The sequence below is a fragment of the Brassica oleracea genome, chromosome C6, assembly GCF_000695525.1.
Source record: "Brassica oleracea var. oleracea cultivar TO1000 chromosome C6, BOL, whole genome shotgun sequence".
Taxonomy (NCBI): domain Eukaryota; kingdom Viridiplantae; phylum Streptophyta; class Magnoliopsida; order Brassicales; family Brassicaceae; genus Brassica; species Brassica oleracea.
In genome coordinates, this window is record NC_027753.1 from 28,804,287 (window position 1) to 28,806,800 (window position 2,514).

Below are 2,514 nucleotides of genomic sequence, written 5' to 3' on the forward strand. Positions count from 1 at the left end.
GAACACCTTATCCCCAACCGGGCTCTAACCGGAAATCGAGACCCGATCTCCTATAGATTGCGTTTTTTTGTTCACCCCATCGACTAATTTGGCGGCGCCATGTACATTGCGTTTCATTTTTCATTTTTCTGGTATTCCAGAATTAATCTTTGCTTTTCGTGACTTACCACGTTAATATTGTGATTTGTGAGGATAAGCGGTATATTATTAATTATAGAAACAGTTGAGTTACGGTCCAAAAGTTAAAGTCCAACTGGGACCACTCAGGTTAAAAAGTAGATCCAATGGGAGCTGATATGTACCGCGTGTGCATATTTATGTACTAATTCATTTTATATTTGTAAACTTACTTTTAATTGGTTGATAAAAATTACATTCATACAAATCTATGAATACACAGAGTTCTAGTCCTTTGGGTCCACCTGCATTTAACTAGTATCACCTGAGCCGTTCTAAAAAGGTTTCTACATCTAGATCTGAAATTCAAACTCCAGACCTAGATGTAAAAGCCTTTAAACTTTAACCAGTAGACTACGTGTTTTCACGTTCACTTTATAAGTTTAGCTAGAGACAATTATTCAAGTTACTACTATATGGTAATTTTAATCTTATATATAGTGTGGGCCTTTTTCTATAAGTGACCCGTGACACTAATAGTGATTTTAATATTTCTTCCGTTTCATATTAAGTGTCGTTTTAGAGAATTTTTTTCGTTACAAAATAAGTGTCGTTTTCGATTTTCAATGCAAAATTTATTAATTTTATGCAAAATTTATTTTTCTATTGGTTGAAATATGATTAGGTGTATACATAATAATATTTTTTTATAGAAAATGTACAAAATTAATTGTTTTTTTAATCTGTATGCCGAAACCTAAAACAAGAGGAGTAATAAATTACCTATTACTCAGGGAAAAAATTATAATTATGTCATTATCAATTTTATTAACCTCACATAAATGTAGAAGAAAATTGCATAAAATGATATAAAAAACGAGGACGGACACACGCGTCTCGAACTCTCTAATGGATTTTATGGTCTGAAAATAAAGATTTACAAAAGTTTCAGCACTTTCCTTTATTTATTAAAGAGTATCACTTTTGTGAAAATTCAATTTTGATGTCTTCAGTTGCTGAACCTGCCGGGATGATGAGGAAGAGCTTCCGTCGTCAGAAATCTCAGGTAATATTTGTTGTGTGTCCTTACAGATGTCTTAAATAAAAATGAATGGTTCTAAGCAAAAGTGTTGGATGGTTTACACAGAGATTATGGGCGAAGGTTGTTATGAGGAAGTGGTTGAACATAAGTGCTAGAGATCTTGAGTATGGTGCTGATACTGAAGACGAATCCGAAAACGAGGACGTTGTAGAGGAAAACCAAGACTCTAGCTCCGACGAAGGTTCTTGTTTCTTCTATCTCTCTCTCTCTCTCTCCAGAATCATTCATCAGTTCTTCTTTTCCGTTTATCTAAGCCGTTTAAACCGGTTTAACAGATAATGAAGAATCGAGCACGCGAAGGAGAGGATCGACTCAATCGTGTGTTAGTGAGATCTCGGAGGATCCTATCACCGTCGCTGAAGCCGCCGCGGAGTTTACTAGCAATGGTAATGCCCAATTGCATAGGTTGTTTATGAGATTCACATTTTAATTCTTTCGAAATTTGTTGGGTTATAAAAGAGACCTACCATGTCGGGATTGTAATAACGAGAACTTGTTGTTATGCAGAGTATGTGTTGGTACGTGGAACGTAGGAGGAGTATCACCACCTTCTGATCTTGACATCGATGACTGGATCGACATTAATCATTCTGCCGATATCTACGTTCTTGGGTAAACCAAAAAAAAAAAATTATTTATTTTTCCTCAACGACATAGACAAAACTAACTCTGTTCGATATGTTTATATGTTCATGTTTTTGTTTTGTCTGAAGTTTACAAGAGGTTGTACCTTTGAATGCTGGGAACATACTTGGAGCTGAAGATAACCGACCGGTTGCAAAATGGGAAGAAGTGATCAGAGAAGCATTGAACCGAGTCAGACCGAAAAACTCTGGGGTTAAGAGTTACAGTGATCCACCAACTCCAGGGATATTCAAACCTTTTGACGAAACACACGATGTCATAGAGGAAGAAGTCGATTACGAGAGCGATAGCGACGCTGGCGTTGAGATTCACCCCATCAACGAGGAAGAAGAAGAAAGCCTCGGTGAGCTAAAGCATGACGGTGGAGTTGTAGGCGAAGTCAACACTCTCGTTGATCCTAACTCCGGCGTGCCGGTTGTTGAGATTAAAAGACAGTTCTCTTCTCCTAAGAAGCTAGACAGACAAATCTGTTTACGTGTTGATAGCTTTGACAAGAGGAAGAACGATGAGGATTCCCCTGGAACCGGTATGAAAACGCTAAACCGGATGTTAAGTGGGAAAGAAAGGATCGGTTTAAGCTGGCCTGAGCCTCCTTTGAGCATGTTAGGACCTTCTTGCGTTCTAGATAGACAGCCTTCCATGAAGTCAAC

General features: G+C 37.6%; 1 protein-coding gene across 1 annotated transcript in view; it reads left to right on the top strand.

Annotated features, from left to right (window-relative positions):
* The first annotated feature begins 1,036 nt into the window (after positions 1–1,036).
* Positions 1,037–2,514, top strand: part of LOC106300430 (type IV inositol polyphosphate 5-phosphatase 3-like) — a 9,672-nt gene continuing 8,194 nt past the window's right edge. The window contains exons 1-3 of the mRNA XM_013736568.1: positions 1,037–1,183; positions 1,265–1,400; positions 1,495–1,605. Of these exons, the coding sequence (XP_013592022.1) occupies positions 1,121–1,183; positions 1,265–1,400; positions 1,495–1,605 (310 nt within the window). The 5' untranslated portion in view covers positions 1,037–1,120. The remainder of the gene's footprint in view (positions 1,184–1,264; positions 1,401–1,494; positions 1,606–2,514) is intronic.